The sequence below is a fragment of the Vigna angularis genome, chromosome 11 (assembly GCF_016808095.1).
Source record: "Vigna angularis cultivar LongXiaoDou No.4 chromosome 11, ASM1680809v1, whole genome shotgun sequence".
NCBI lineage: Eukaryota > Viridiplantae > Streptophyta > Magnoliopsida > Fabales > Fabaceae > Vigna > Vigna angularis.
The window spans coordinates 19,908,297-19,923,344 of NC_068980.1; the positions used below are offsets into that span (position 1 = coordinate 19,908,297).

Below are 15,048 nucleotides of genomic sequence, written 5' to 3' on the forward strand. Positions count from 1 at the left end.
ATATTATTTATGCTTAAATAATAATTTATCATTAATATTTAAAATAGCAATTTTTAATTTAATTTTTTGAGAAGTACTGAAAATTATAATTTTAAATTGATTATACAACATTAGTATTATAATTTAAAATATATAAAAATGTTCTAATGTTTTATTTTGTTGAAGTGAAATGGAATAGATGAGTGAAAGTATATATATAGATTGGTTTGTTTGGTGAAAATTATTTTTAAATAGATATAGAGTCAATTGGTTAAATTTAAAATAACTAATTGTTAAAAATATTATTTATGATTTTCTTTTTAAAAGAAAAGAAAAAAACTACTTATTTTAAAAATAAAAAATTAGACAAACACAAACAAAAAAAATCTATTTATTTTATGAAAAACATTTAAAAAAAACTTTAAAAGGTGAAATCTATAATATTTTCTTTACATTATTTATCACTTTTCATTCTTCTCTCTTCTTATTTCTACTCTTTAATAGAACACTTTTAACTCTCTTTTTTCACATATTTTTAATTTTTTTTATATAATCTTCAACTAAACAAGCAGATTCACTTGACCATTATATGTACAATATATATGCATTCCTCTTGGCCATGGAACAAGTCTTTTTTTGTTCATAAGCAGATTTAATTATATTTAGAATAATATTCATGTGACTAATATTAAAAATTATTTTCATAAATAAAGTTTGATAAAGATTTTTAATTCTTTGGAGTGTTTTTTTTTAACATTTTAGTTAAAAATAAAATGTTGTGAAAATTGGAAGTTATTTTATATCTATTTTAATTCCTACGTGAATGTAACATTTCCAACTTGAACATATCATAAGATAATTTTTTATTCCTAAGGTAAGATGCTATCATTTCTTCTTCTTCTACCCATAAGGTAGAATTTTATTTTATTTCATCCATTTATTGATGGCAAACTGATCTTGAAAGATAATAAATTTATTTATTTTGATATTTCTATATTACATAATCCTTTTGACTTTAATACTGTTTATAATATTTATTATTCCCACAGTTTAGCTTCAAGATATAATAATAAATAATATTTTTTTATTTTAATCGTTTTTCTTGGTTATTTTTATATTGTATTGCTTACTTTAACTATTATATTATTATGATATTTATTATTTTATTATTCAAACATTATAATTCAAGTTATTGATATTCATATTTGAAAATTTTATTTTATTGCTATTTTCAGTATTTTTAATATCGCAACCATTGCAATATTTACATTATTTATTATTTTTCAGTATTGTGAAAGTATGATTTTTACTTAAAATAAATGTCAAATTTTAATTTATTTCAAAATTTAAGATTTTTAAAAAATATAGTAATAGTAAAATACACAATATAAAAATATTATTATTGAAAGTAAAAATGAAATTAAAATTATTGAACTAAAAGAAAAACTACAGTTTAAAATTTTGGATTAAAGTGATTGTAAGATATCACTTTGAGGGACATACTTTGCATTTTTTTCACTTTCAAAATTTAATGTGATAGTGCTTCAAAACAACTATTAGATTTTCCATTGGCACTGTAGTTTTCTCCAACATTACAGTAAATGCCTCTAACAAAGAACAACAATTTTGGCACAGTAATGGTTGTTTTTTTGAGGCAGAGAAGGAATATTAGTAGTACATTCATACACAGTAATGCTTATTGCCACAGTAACATTTACACAACTTCACTGATGGTGTTTTTGTATGAAGTTTTAACAGTAAAAGTGATGACACAACAAACATACTCTCATCATCATATCTTGCTCCTCATTCTGACCAACCTTGCCAATGTGTCTTGAGCAGCCAAGGTCTGTGCATGGTTATGGCCAAGCATCACAGTTCTGATACTGATGCATGTTCTGCACAGTTCCTTGGCACTGTCTAGATGCCCTCCTCTTGCTAGCAACTTTGCTCTTGTCTCCAGTAGTGTTGCCTTCAACAAGGTCACATCCTGCCACACATATTCATCTACTTTTTGGCCTCTTTGCAGCCTCCTTTTCCAACAAACTGAACCATGGGAAGACCAATCTTGGATTTGAGACACAAAAGACTTCTCAACTTCCTCAAGAGCATTGGTGCACACCCTCAAGAGCTCCAAGGATGAGTTGCATCTTGAGAAAATGGTGAAGGCTTGAATTGCTAGAGGAAGAGCTGTTCTCTTGATGTACAAAACCATGTCAATTGCCTTCAGCTGCACCAGGGGAGGCTCCGATTTGAACCCAAAAACAAGGAACGCTGAGGCCCATAAATGATCTGAGTTAACTTGGCTTCCCATTTTCCTCACTCCTTGAATTGCAGCCTTGGCATATTGCAAACCACCTTTTCTTTTGGCAAATGCTTGTGTTATGGGGTGGAAATGAAGCCAACATCCATCATGTTGATTAGCCCTTCTAGCTAGTCCCATTTTCACAAGAATCATTGCTGGTTCTTCTTCATTTTTCCACGTCCGTGGTGATAAACAACTTGTTGTTAGGCTCAGAGATTTGGTCCACTTCTTTAGACGGCTTTCTACTGTAGGAATACTCTTTGCTGCATTGGCCAATAAAGTGGATGAAATGGGAGAGGGGGAAAACCAGCCACTTACAAGCAGCATTCTTAAGGCCAAGAGGTTCCCTTTAGCTTTAGTTTTCTCCAAAGTTTCCAAACAAAAGAGAAGGGTCTTCATGAGAAAAGGGTTGCTCTTGCACCATTGCCCTTCTGCAATGCTCATGTAGCAAGAGTTTGAATCTTCATCGAGTGGCACCTGGTTAATGGCCTCATAGAGACAAGAAGGGCCTATTGAAAGTTCAGCCAACAGTGAACCAATCATCCACAAACCAATGCTCAACCTTCCAAGTTTCTCATTGATTTTTTCAAGCAGGTCTATCTCATCTGCGGAATACTCTTTCCTCTTTCTTCCTATCATCAGAATCATTGCATCAGATAATGGCAAAGGTGGAAGCTGAATTGTATCATAGCTCATTACTTTGGACAATCTTGTTGTAACAATCACGTGTGTTCCTCCTGTGTTTCTTGGTATCAAGTCATACAGATCCTTCCCTTCCCACCATTCCACTTCTGTCTCAAGATTGTCAATTATCAGCAAGTAAGGAGTCTCACCAAACAGTTCCCTCTTCACTCTCTTGAATGCCTCAAATTCTTGATCCTCAAAGCTACGAATCCTACCCCTTTCCATTTCAGAATCAGCACCAACATCCAGTCCCAAATTCAGAGACAAGTTCAATAAGTTCTGCCTCAGATACCTGGCTTCACCACCAACCCACAAAACCATTTTATACCTCTGGTGGTATCTATGAGCAAATTCTAGTGCCAGCTCTGACTTTCCAATCCCAGAAACCCCATTAATGCAAATCACACTGCTACACACGCTCTTGTAGCTTCCACTCTTTGACTTCTTATTCTTCAACCTCTTCAAAGAGTTGTTTCCCATGATCGGTTCAACCCAAGCCTCTAAAGTTGGTTCTTTGCTTCTCCCCATCTCTAGACTGATATACCTCCCACACCTTGCTATCACTGGTTCACTTTCCTCATCTGCAAGGCCTTCAGATTGTCCACTTCCACTAGCTTCTCCTTTGGTGAATACCCTACAATGATCTTGTACTTGTTCCATGCAATTCCCTCGACCGAAAAAAAGACCCTCAATCTCCATAATCTCCTTCTCTCTTCCTACAAAGTATGTGTTCCTTGGAAAGGGTAAGTTCCCAAGTCCTTGTACATTATCCTTCTGCTCAGCATTCTTCCTACCAAGTCTTGCTCTTAAAATACCCGCAGCTTTCGCTATGCAGCTTCGCCAATTACTATCATTGGCCTCTATATTGAATTCATTGCACTTCATAAGTCCATCTATTGCCTCTTTACATTCTTTGTCAATTGATTTGCAGTTAAGAAGAGCCATAATCTCTGCAGGTCCAGTGTCAAACAAGAGGGGAATCAAGTTCTTCTTTTGAGCAAAGAATCTCACCTCCTCCATGCTAAAATGGTTGAGGAAGCTGGAACTTGTGACAACCACCACTCCAAAAGCCACTGAGCAAATGACTCCATCAGCAATCTCGTGACTCTGACTGTCTGAGTACTTTGCTCTATCAGCAAGCATGCAATCGATCCCTTGAAGCTCAAGCTCAGACTTAAGCCACCTGCAGAAGCGCACCAAGTTGGGGTTCTGGCCATGGAATCCAATATAGACATCACAGCTTCTGAGTTTGGCATTGGTAGCAGGTGAGATAGGACCTTTTGCAAAGGAAATTCTAGGGACTGGAAATGAGAATGAAATGCGTGGAGGAGCCGGTTCAGGAACACATGTCACATACTTTAGCCTTGTGTCAGCAGGGTCATCAGAGAACTCATATTGATCAGAAGGGGGAGTGTAGGAACTGCTAGGCACATCTTCAGGGGTGGAAGGGTTGGTGGTGGAAGTGGTTATTGTCAGTAGTGGTGGTTGGTTTTCCAAAGGAGATCCGTTAGGTGGGTCTGGTATAATGGCCCTTGGAGATATATATGGAGACTGCAATGCAGAAACAAATGCTGATGAAGGTGGTGACACAAGAGGAGAACCATATGGTGATGACTCTGTGCCATTGTTTATGTTTGGTGAAGGTAAGTTTGAGTTGTCTAAACTCTCCCCACTTTTGCTGCAGCTCAAAATCTTAATTTTGAGTGTGCTAGAGATGGCAGCGTGTGTTGAATCAGTGCCGTTGTTGTTGTCCTCTCTTTCACTTTCCATGAATAAAAACTCTTCAAAGATGGCTAACAACGGCAGTTTTAGTGGCCTTTAGGCTAGATCTCACTATGGATATACATAGCATATTACTCTACACTCTACACTCTGCAACACTTGTTTCTTAATAATTAGCAAAGGCTCTTCTATTGTTTATGTGGGGCATGGTAGGTCTTAAAAAACCTATTATTTGCAGCTAGAATGCCCAAAACCTGAATAATGTATCTGTGTGGCACTGATTGTGACCCTACAGCATTTGTTTGGTCCTGGAAACATAAATGCAATCCAACAGTAAAAGGCTAAGACACAAGAGTTCTGCATGTGGTAAACAAACTCATCACTTGGATTTTAGCATCTGAAGCTGTGTGTTGTACTACAACAATAGCAGTTGTACTGACTGTTGTGGTGTGAGTTGTGAAGCATCCAAGGTGTATGCTTGAATGTTAAAGTGGGGAGATGAGTTTCAGCTTCCAGTTTTGGCCACGCAACTACTGTTGTGGCAAGGAAACAGCAACAATATCAGCACAGAAAATGTAAGTCACTCTCACATCACTAAGCCAATCTTTTTTATGATAATGCTAACACTTCTGCTCTGAAAACAATGAAGTTACCTCATTTTCTACCATTTTTTTGCTGAAAAAACAAAACTTTCAATGCCCTTTACTTCTCTGCATCTGCTTCAACTTCAACTTCAACTTCAGGGTACCCTTTGAAAGGAAGAGAAGAAATGGCCCTTGTCAAGGTCCAGGGTACCCTTTTCTCTCTCCTTCATGAAGATGTGCAGAGTATCTAACATGGGGGTGGGTTCTCCCAAGTTTGAATTGATCATATAATATTGTTTTCTCTGCCAAAACAAATGCACACATAACAATTAATGAAAACAAGAAAAAGAAAAGCAAGTATGGTGTAGTATTTCAATACTATAAGTTCTTTTAATGGCAGAATCAATGCTAATAGTTTAATGCAGTATAGTGCAATTTTCATTTTGTCCTATTCAATTGGCTCTGTATCTTCACATGCTGTAAATCAAAACATCTGCAGTTAAAGTTGTCACTTGCACAAACACCAAAGTTTTCTTCATAACACCTATTTTAAGTTTCCAATTAATTGGATAATTGAACTTTGTATTATAATAATATTATATATTTATATTTTTCAAATAACATTACGAAAAAAATAATCTTTTAAAATAATTTGTCTCACGAAATTAGTAATGTGCTCACAACCTTAGTCATATCATCATCCATATAAAATCACATTTCTTTCTTTTACTCTACTTTTTTTATTTATTTTAACCTTTTTCATTCTTTTTTAATTTTTTTTCTTTACATTAGTTATTGTTAAAATATGTACTAGAGTCTGACAAAGTGTAGATTTTACATTCAAATGGAAGCATATTCTTGTCAGTAAAGGTCTTAAACTTTTTATCTTTCAACCACCAAGTTAAGTTTAAAATAAATTAAGATAATTTGATTTTTTTTCACCAAAAATTTTACTACAACTATTTTCAAAATATTTGTAATGCATTTCAATAATTAAATCTAAAAAATTATGATTTTCAAAATTTCACCGATCTTAAACATTATATTTAATGATTTCTTAAAATAAACATTTTGACAATTTTAAGAAGTAAGGCTAAAAATTAAGAAAACAAAAAAAAAACTGTTAGATTACATGAAGAAAAACATTTTAATATTTTTTTAGCAAATATAAGAAAAATTATTTGTAATTGAAAAGAAAATGAAAAATTTTCTCACAAGAAAATAATTAGAGCAGTATTAGACCTAATTCAATCAATCCAATATAATTTATATTTAATATTTCAAAATTTATATCCAACTGTTTTCTATTGAAATAATTGAATACGGATTCTGAGTTAATTTAAAGGGATTATTCAAATTATAAAAAATATATTTTTTCAAAAAAATATTTTTATTAAACTTAAAAAAAATCATACTTATGGCTATAATAATTATTTTTATAATAATATACTATTTTATATAATTTATAAATTATCATACCAAAATAAAGTTAATTTATTTATACAATATTATCATTCCTTAATTCGATTTAATCTAAATATACTTAGAAAATTTGCTTCGAATTTATTCCGAAGATGCATTTATCCCCTGGCGAGATTTAATGATTTTAATTTTTGAAATTTAGAAAATTATTAGGTTGGTATAGTACTGTAGTTGAAAAGAGAATCTATTGGAAATTGGACCAACGACTGGTCAACCAAACACTCGTAATTTCATAAAAACTACAAATTTTATTGTATTTCGTTTTGAACGGTTTAAATCTAATTAAATGTATCTTAATATAATATTTTTATTTCATATGATATTCTATCATGATACTATATTTATCTTAGAACCTAGTATGGTAATAAAGGTAATACACCATGTTTAGGAAAGATAGTTTTGAAAAGTGGTAAAATGCATTGCTAGTATATAAATTAATTTTTAATTACTAAGTAATTTATTTCATAAAAACATATTTCGGTTCTATTTTTATTATTCTTTTCATAAAATGTTAAGATTATTTTACATATTGTCTTCAGATAGTTTTTTAATAAGTTTTATTTTCTGTTTCGGTTATTAGCGGCTAAGTCACCAAGTTCCTACACAGTCGGTCTTTTAGGAAGGGTTTCAACAGCGTTCGACACTCCTCCACAATTGGTTTTGGTAACGTTTCAAGCTCTGTTGTTCACTCTTCTGTATGGGGGAAACTTGTCAAAGATTTTTCGATATCAAAGTCAGTACAGAAATTGTTGGCGATTCGATGAAATAGTAATGAATATGCAGTAAATGCAACTTGTCTACCACTTACCTCTGACCCATATTTATAGTTTTTGCTATGGACTTGGGATTAGTGAAAAGTTAATCACGGTCTAATTCCATCCCAATAACTCTAATCATTATTTACCTTAATATCAGTCTTAATGACCTAGTTTAGCGGTCGGTCGGTCTTGCTCCGTCGCCCGTACGGTAGACCTTCATTACTCACCCGAGCGGAAGGACGAACGGTCGGTATAAGAAACGTCGGTAGTCACATAAGTCTTGGCGCTGCTTTCGGACCGCTCGGTCCATATGGTACACAAGCCCCCCAAGCCCTAGTGCACGTAGTGAACGTTAGGTTTAGGACCGGGTGAAATCTCGATAGTGGGTGTGGGGACTCCGTTTGTTGACCATCTGTCTTTGTTAATGGTTGGGCTGGATGGCTCCCATCTTGGCCTTTGGGCCGAATTTGTTGGGCTTGTGCTTAATGATTTTTGGAATTTGATTTGGGCAGAAACACACGTGTCACGTGTCGAGAGGCAGAAGTTGAAGCGGCTTCGCATCTAGATCGTCAATCATGATAGTTTTTAACGGTATGGATGCCTTGACAGTTACAAAAATCTCTCCTATAAATAGGGAGAAGGGACACTGTCATTTTCACTTTCTCCTTCTTCAAGTTCAGAGCATTCATTTTCCTTCAAGTAATAAATGGCGATCGTCCATGTTGAGTCTTCTTCGGAGTCGTCGGGCAAAGATGGCGGGAGGTCGATGGGTGGTGATGGCGAGTGTGGTTCTTCTCCAAGCTCAGTGTCGTCCTCCTTCTTGGAAGAGTCCGTCCACTCTCCGGACCAGAGCCTAATTTCCCTGCCGAGGCGGATAAGCGGATCATCTATGAGATACCTTTCCATCTTCTCAAGGGTGGTATTCTTGTGGATGGCTCGCCATTAGAGTCAGGCGATACAGGAGCTGTCATTCCGGGGTATGACTGGGAACCTCATGATGCCAGCTTGTTTGCGTCGGAGTATGCTACAAAAAAGGCACTATCATGGAGAGTCGGCCGGCTATACGTCGTCCGAGACGTAGAGGAGTACCGGCTGATTTGAGTGAGAGTCAGCCTACAGAATGAGCGAGTCTATCACGGGAAGGAAACGAGTCCGGACGACTTCTTCTTCATGTACACCAATATTTTCAGTCAACTCTGTGTTCGGGTACAGTTTACGGAGTTTCAAATGGTCGTTCTCCGAGAAATGAATGTCGCCCCTGTTCAGCTACATCTGAATTCTTGGGCGGTCGTCCAAGCATTTTTGGTTGTGTGTTTGGTGGTTGGTGTAAATCCGATAATCCCAGTTTTCTTCCATTATTTTGAAGTTCGCCCGCTCCGGAAGGGTGGCTAGGTTTCCTTGACGTTCGTCAGAGATAGGACTCTCTTCCTTCCTTTCTCTGATTCATATAAGAATTTCAAGGACCAATTCTTTAAAGTCATTATTGACGAGGTCGACCGTCACGAGTTCCATGATGCGACAGGAAATCCCTTGTTCCCTTTTCATTGGACAAGGAATCCTAGGAAAATAAAAGCGTATATGATTGATGTGCTTAGCCCGGTTGATTTGGAGGTCGTTCGGACCATCAACGCTCTCCCCCACCGTCTCTCTGCCCGTAACTTAGTCGAATGCCTTCGTCATGAGGATTGTGAACAAAAGGCGTTCGGTATGGTATTTTATATTCATTTTGCTTTTTAGTATGTTGGTGTTAACGTAGCTGAATTTGGTTGTTTTTGCCAGATGTCATGTCTACTCCTCCTCCCCGCAAATCCAACTTTATGGCTTCGAGGAAAGGAGCCGACGCTACTTCTTCCACTACCCTTGAATGGGCCACTCCTACCGCACGCTGTCCTCCCCTCATCAAGCGATCTTCTTCCACCAGTCGTATCCCGACAATTCCTCCGACCGGTCCTCACCCTGCTCCCGTTGTTATCGTTCCTCCGACCAGCTCCCAGGCTGTTCCAGTTATCGTTCTTGGGGGCACCATTGCTGCGGTAGGAAATGATCCCCTGACCATATTTGTGGATCCTTCTTCTGAAGCGGCCACTACCTTTGCCTAGCCCCTCATTAGGAAGAGGAAAGTACACAAAGAGGAGGATAAGTCTTCTTCAAAGAGGGGACGTAAGGATAAGGAAGGGTCTTCCTCCCGACTGCTTCCCGATGGGGTCTTCAGCACCGCCTTCAATATGAGTGACCAGACGAATTTCCATATGAGTTCGTCACAAAAGGCGTTAATTGAGTCGTTGTCTGAGGGGAAGCTGACTAATGCCATGCTGGAAATGTCCACCCGGGCGGCTTCTCTAGCATGGTATTTGAGGGAGTTTGCTAACCACCGGGGCGTCGAGCATGTTCAAGCTGAGCTTCTTGCCAAAAAGAAGGTCAGTGATGATCTTCAGGAGGCCATGGAGCAAATACTGGTAGCTCAGGACGAGCTTCAAGGCAGCCACTATGGTCTTATTCATGGCATTCACCTGACCGTTCATCTGAGGATGTTCCACCGAATTGGTGACGTGCTTAATCCCCAAGTCCTTTTAAAACTCGGCCAACTTCTTATCGATGAACTATCGGTCGTTGTCCGCGATAATCGTCCGAGGAAGATCGAACCGACATACCAATTTTCAGCAGAATTTCTGAACTTGCAATCTCGTTATGGTCGCTAAGGGTTCAGCCTCTACCCACTTAGTGAAATAATCTATTGCTATAAGAAGGAACTTCTTCTGTGCCTGGCCTATCAGGAATGGTCCAACGATAACCATACCTCATTGTGCGAACGGTCGGGGTGACATCATGGTGTGCAAGGTGTAGGGTGGTGCGTGAGCGTTGTTGGCATGGACCTGGCAGTTGAGGCACTTCTGGGTAAAGACCTTAGTGTCTTCCTTAATAGTTGGCCAGTAGTACCTGACCCTTAGTATCCAGGCCTTCAGAGCCCGACGACCGGTATGAAAACCGCAAACTCCATTATTGAGCTCGTCCATAACATATCGCTCTTCCTACTTCCCGAGACACTTGAGGAGAGGGGTGGAAAATCCTCTCCGGTATAGGTCGTCCCCTACCATAAGGTAGCGGACGATCTTTTTAGCGTCCGCCGGCCTAATGGATTGTCCTGCATCTTATTGGGTCATTAGCGCTTTGATCTCCGTTCGCCAGTCTCCAACTTCAACATTCAACACCGTCAAGCATTCGACCGACGGTTGCAGTAGAACTTGGCGTATAATCGTCGTCAACTGGCCCTTTTCTTTTCCCGAGCTTAGCTTAGACAACATATCCACTTGGGTGTTGTCCTCTCGGGGATGTGCCGGATGTCGACTTTGTCGAATAGTTTCGCCAAGGCAGTTGCTCAGTGGAAATATCTGAGGACTTGTTCCTCCTTCACTTGGAACTCGCTATTCATTTGACTGACAACAAGCTGGGAGTTTGTTCGGCACACGACCTTTCGTGCCCCCATGTCTCTTGCCAGTTCCAGGCCGGCCACCAAGGCCTCGTATTCTGCTTGATTGTTGGAAACCTTGAATTTAAAGATCAAGGAGTGCTCCAACAAGAATCCGTTCGGGCCCTCCAAGACTATGCCAGCCCCGCTCACTGTTCTTCCGGATGCCCTGTCGACGTATAGATTTCACTCATCGTTGAACGCCTGGGGGAATTATGCCACAAAATCGGCCAAATGTTGGCCTTTAACTGATCCTCTTGGTTCTTAGCACAGGCCGAATTCCGATAATTCGACAGCTTATGCCACCATGCATCCCGTTAGGTTTGGTTTTCACAAAATCTTGGAGATTGGGAAGTTGATCCTAACAACCACTTAGGGGCTCTAGAAGTATGACCTGAGCCTTCTAGATGCATTCAGCAAGGCCAAAGCGACCTTTTCAACTTGTTGATATCGTGTCTCGGCTTCTTGAAGGGCGGCTCAGGTCGTTCTTGCATTATTACTGTGCTGATTGCCGAATCATACAAGCCTAAAAAGATCTACAAGTCTTCGCCTGGCGTCAGACGGTTCATCACCAGCGGGTTCATCAGAATGGTCTAGACGTCCTGAAATGCCTGTTCGCATTCAGCATCCCACTCAACGGCTGATCCCTTCTTCATCTTGCGAAGCACCGAATTGACCCTCTAATAATGCTAAATTTTACCATATTTTAAGCATCATTTTAGTAGCAAAATCAACTCCTTTCTAACTTATAACTTGCTTAATCCTCTTGTTTTGTCTTGTTTTCTATATATTTGTGTTTTTGGCTACTTTGATGTACTTTCATCAATAATCCCTTATTTTGTAGCTAAAAATGAGCTTGGAAGACTCTCCAACAAACGATAGAACTGGACCAAGAAATTAGAACGAAGAAATGCCATTAGCAGTGCAAGAACGCTTGTCCCAGGAGAGCGGACGCTCACCCAGAAGGCAGAAGAGCGGACGCTCGTCCAGAGTGGAAGCACGAGCGGACGCTCGTCCAGAGTGGAAGCACGAGCGGACGCTCGTCCAGGAGCTGGAGGACGTTCGTCCCAGATTGAGGACGCTCGTCCAGTCAAGCGGACGCTCGTCCAAGGAAGGAGGACGCTCGTCCCAGGACAGTGGACGTTCGTCCAGGCAGGAGGACGCTCGTCCAGGAGGACGCTCGTCCCATAAGCGGGCGCTCGTCCAAGAGAGGAGGACGTTCGTCCAGAGGCAGCGGGCGCTCGTCCAAGAAGCAGACGCTCGTCCAGTCAGGCAGAAGTGGACGCTCGTCCAGCCAGGCAGAGGACGCTCGTCCAAGTTGCAGAAAGGACGCTCGTTCGTCCAGACACGAGGGACGCTCGTCCATGCAGAAGATGACGCTCGTCCATGCAGATTGAAGGACGTTCGTCCAAATGCGAGAGGCTCGCGCTCGGGCGCGACTTTTCGCCAGTTTTCAATTTTCCAGAGAGTCTCGCGCCCGGGCGCGAAAATGGGGCGCCCGGGCGTGCCTTTCCAGAGAGTCTCGCGCCCGGGCGCGATTGACAGAGGGCGCCCGAGCGCGACTTTTGCTGATGTGTCTATTTAACCCTAAAACGCGAAGGGGAAAGGGTCTTTGGTCATTTGGAGGCGCGATTTCACTGAGAGGAGAGCTTGGAGGGCTGCTAGGGTTCGTGGGAACACTCCCTTCTTCCTCTTGGGTTCTCCTTCTTCTTCCATCTTTCATGTTGTAAGCTTTAGGGTTCTCCATGGAAATGGAGAACCAAACCCATCTTGTTGGGATTAGTTGTAGCCTTTGAATTCTTGTGTAATTGTTGAATGATTTGATTATATATATGCCTTTTCTATCAATTGCTAGTATTCTTGTTTCCAATCTTAAAGCTTGCATGTAATGGGAACGTTCATGGCTTGATTTTGGGGTTTTATGGATTATGGGAACGTAAGATGAAATCTTGAACTGAAATAAAAGTCCTTGTGGGTCATTGATTCTAGGAATGGAAGATGATTCACATGTTGTCTTAGATCCCAGCTCTTTAATGCGGGTTTTGCTTGTTAGATTGCCAAGGAATTGGGATTTGATAAGGAAAACCTAGGCTCTTTCACCTAAGGAATTAGGGCTAGAGTGTTTTAGTGGATTGACTTTAGTAAATTGATAGAGAGGAGACGAAATTGGTTTTACACAAGAGTGCTTTGGTGAAAACTAACCTTAACAATGTCATTTCATACCATTTCTAGTCTTTTCCATTTCCAAGTGCCTTCAATACCAAAGTCCAACCTTGTAATTATGTATGAATTTATCATTTCTGCACTTGTTCTGTAAATCGATGTTATGTTCTTGAGTCTATATGAGTTGTTAATCGCACAATTCTCTAGTATTACGAGTCTCTTGGGAAAACGATACCCGGTCTTACCGGTTTATTACTTGAATGATTCGGTGCACTTGCCGAAATCGAGCCCAACAAGTATTTTTTGAGCTAACAAGTTTTTGGCGCCGTTGCCGGGGATTTGGGGATTGAACCCGAGTCCTAGCAACGGCTAACAAGTTAAATTGGGCCTCATCAAGTTTTTGGCGCCGTTGCCGGGGACTCGTGTCAATACTAGACTTTTGTGAGGTTTCTAACTTATGTAGACTTGATTTTGTATATAGAACTAACTCTTTTGTTGTAAATAGATTTTCACTTTTATTTGGGCTAATTTGTGGCTTTAGCCTAGTTGTGTCTAAGTGTATGCAGGGAGATGTTCATACAAGGAGGACTGCAGCCTCAAAAGCATCATGAAGACCCTGAGATTGAAGGAATTATAGGACACAAGGAGACAACTATGTTGAGCATCACAAGCTGCCCCAAATTCTTCCTCCCTTGAAAATGCTCCAAATGCTAAGTGAAAGATGAAGAAAGGGAGAAAGAAAAGAGAAAGACTACTCACCACCACCCTTTAATGAGAGACAAGGAACTCAAGCCTAGCAAGCCAAAGTTGATCAAGAGGATTGAGTGTTTGAGTATGACAAGGTAGTGGAAGGGCTAAAAAGAAGAATTGAAGCTTTGAGAGTTGATTTGGTGGCTAGAAAGTGATTCAAGAGGAGTTGGTGAAAGGAGCACACCAACAACAAAATCTGCACTTCATTGAGTAATCCGTCAAGCTAATGACGTTAAACAAGCGCTTTTGGGAGGCAACCCAGTTTTATTACCTATTTTACTTGTGTTTGTGTGATTTTTGTGTTATTTGCATTTTTGGCTTATGTTTTGACTATGTGACTTGTTGCATTTTAGTTGATTTTTGAGTTTTGATGTTGTTTTTATGGTTTGTATAAGTGTATTAGGTTAGTTTTAGCTTGTTTGGTGTGTGAGTGCATTGAATGAAGGTCTGGAACCAAAAATCACATGGTGAGTGGCCAATTTCGCAGAAATCTGCATTATGCAGAAAACTAATATGGCGCCCAAGCGCCCCCTGGCTGAGGGGCGCCCGGGCGCGAGCTGCACGAGGGCCATCCTGCACCAACTTGACCGAGTGGCGCCCAAGCGCCCCCTGCTGAGGGGCGCCCGAGCGCGAGCTGCACCAGGGGCGCCCAGCACCAAAAATTCTGGTTCTGCACTTTTTTTTTTCTTGATTTATGATGAGTTTCCCATTCTTTTGCACTCTTTAACACACTCCTTTTGATGTGTTTTTATACCTTTTTGTGTTGTGGTACCTTTGGGAAGCTTAATTCTAAGACTTCCCTCTTTGTTCTTGTACTTTTGTCTTTGTTTGTTTTGGCTTTCATTGTTTTGTTTCTTTGCTTTCTTTTGCATATTTCTTTTAGTTTGTTTTATGGATTCTTCTCTCCAGTTGTTGACTATGAGATACTAAGTTTGCTTTGAGCTTTGTTGTTACAGGATAAGATCTTCCTAAGGACTTAACAAGTTTGGAACCACCATTGGCCAACCTATGAGCCAGGCTAGAGCAGAGCAACCTATGACTTGAAAATTTTGCTGCTCGTGTAGCATGGCCTGGGGGCCAGGCCCCTACTGATGGGGGAGGTGGAGCAGTTGCGGAGTATAAGCTATTGTGGGAGGAAGATGTTGCAGATGAAAG

General features: G+C 39.8%; 1 protein-coding gene across 1 annotated transcript; it reads right to left on the bottom strand.

Annotated features, from left to right (window-relative positions):
- Positions 1-1,512: 1,512 nt before the first annotated feature.
- Positions 1,513-4,801, bottom strand: LOC108334263 (uncharacterized). Its single transcript, XM_017570017.2, has one exon. It carries the CDS (start codon positions 4,736-4,738, stop codon positions 1,772-1,774), a length of 2,967 nt encoding a protein of 988 aa, XP_017425506.1. The 5' UTR covers positions 4,739-4,801; the 3' UTR covers positions 1,513-1,771.
- Positions 4,802-15,048: the final 10,247 nt, after the last annotated feature.

Bases quoted from the DNA above. Each gene is read 5' to 3' on its own strand.
- LOC108334263 (XM_017570017.2), bottom strand. From the start codon at position 4,738: ATGGAAAGTGAAAGAGAGGACAACAACAACGGCACTGATTCAACACAC.